This window comes from Austrofundulus limnaeus, unplaced genomic scaffold (genome assembly GCF_001266775.1).
Source record: "Austrofundulus limnaeus strain Quisiro unplaced genomic scaffold, Austrofundulus_limnaeus-1.0 Scaffold405, whole genome shotgun sequence".
NCBI classification, from domain to species: domain Eukaryota; kingdom Metazoa; phylum Chordata; class Actinopteri; order Cyprinodontiformes; family Rivulidae; genus Austrofundulus; species Austrofundulus limnaeus.
This window is the reverse complement of record NW_013952807.1, coordinates 396,523-398,184: the sequence shown is the minus strand read 5'-3', so window position 1 is coordinate 398,184 and position 1,662 is coordinate 396,523. Positions and strand designations below refer to the sequence as shown.

Genomic DNA, 1,662 nt, shown 5'->3' with positions numbered 1-1,662 from the left:
GAAATGTCTGAATGAGTGCTCATCCAAGACTGGTGATTCCATACTTTTTGCCAGGGGTTGTAGTGAAGGAAGAAGCAGAGACTCATTAACTGATTTAGAGCCATAAAGAAAACAAGACATTCATGTTTAATGGACATATTTTCAGCCTCAAGGATTTTGCTCTTGGTGGAAAATAAAAAATACACCTCATGTTATCATTATTGCTATTTCTAGATGTTGACATTTTTCTATCAAGTGAAAAAAACAACACTGCATCTTTTCATTAAACACCATCAAACAAATAAGGGAAACTCAAAAATCATTATTTCAGACACTTGCGTGCATTTATCCATGAAGGAAAGTCTGATTAAATGACTTCACGTTTTGAAATTCTGCASAATCTTTGACAAGTTGTAGTGCATAATAAATGAATCAGAGCAATTCACAAAGTTATTAGCAGTCGCATATTTGTGTAGTTTGACAAAACTCTTAATTTCATCCCGTCTGTGCTTTAAAAGAACTTCAGGACAATAAATAAGCATATAGTCTTAAAAGTATAAATATTCAMTATGTTTTTTTATTCTTGGCAAGAGCATACCACATTAAGGGCCAGTAACTTTGCAGCTTTCTTTGTGAGTGTGGATTTCAAAATATGTGTAACTTTGGTTGCAATCTCATTTAAGCATGTTCATTTTATTTATTTATTTATTTTACTCTTATCTCCAAACAGCAAACAACACGTGTTTCTTCGCCAAGTGCCTTTATGTGTGTAAGACAGAATATGCCGTGTGTGGGAGCCCGGACATGCTGGAGGGMTCGCTCTCCGCCTACCTGCCGGGCCTCAGCATCGCTCCCCGCCTCTCCATCCCCAACCCCTGGACACGCTCCTACACCTTCAACGGACACCAGGAGTAAGAGTTCAACACCTGCACGCCGGAAGAGTTTCCCATACGACTGGAATGTTGTTCCTGTTRTCCTCAGAAGGGAAAAAACTTTTATCCAATTTGGGTTTTAAGTAAACGATCCATTTAAAAGGCTGCTTTCTGACAAGATGACACATTTTAATTAGACTCATTTATGATCCACCGTGATCGTTTCRACAAATCCTTTTTGTCTCTTTTGTTTTCTTCATAGGTGGGAAGTGAATCCTTTCTTCTGTGACTCAGTAAAGCAAATGCCTCCATATAACTCAGGCAGCAGGCTGCTCAACATCATAGACATGTCCATCTTTGATTTTCTAATAGGTATTTCATGTCAATATATCACATTGTTGCATTAAATCTGAGCATTTRTTAATGAAATGCTCTTCATTTGTTYGAACAGGTAAYATGGACAGACACCATTATGAAATTTTCACCAAATTTGGAGATGAAGGATTTCTTCTCCACCTGGACAATGCCAGAGGGTGAGACATCCAGTTTATTAATAAAAAAGGGATTTATTGTTTTGGTTCTTTGAATGATGAGTTCAGCTCGGCTCAAGTGTAAGTTATGAACAGTTAGTATCTTACCTGTTGTAGAAAACTTACTAAGCTTCTTTAGTTTAAAGAAATACAGATTATCCCCCACAAAAGGCAAAGAAATGGGCAGTAAAGTTTTTGCCTGTTAGCAAAGTATTAAGATATTTGACCAAAAAATGCATATCTCTTTATAAAATAATCTTAGTTTGAAACTTGTCCATAAA

At 36.6% G+C, this 1,662-nt stretch overlaps 1 protein-coding gene across 1 annotated transcript in view; it reads left to right on the top strand.

The window, feature by feature from the left end:
• Positions 1–1,662, top strand: part of fam20a (FAM20A golgi associated secretory pathway pseudokinase) — a gene marked incomplete at its 5' end in the record, with an annotated part of 17,884 nt that overhangs the window by 13,430 nt on the left and 2,792 nt on the right. Inside the window, 3 exon segments of the mRNA XM_014024040.1 lie at positions 710–890; positions 1,114–1,223; positions 1,303–1,384. Of these exon segments, the coding sequence (XP_013879494.1) occupies positions 710–890; positions 1,114–1,223; positions 1,303–1,384 (373 nt within the window).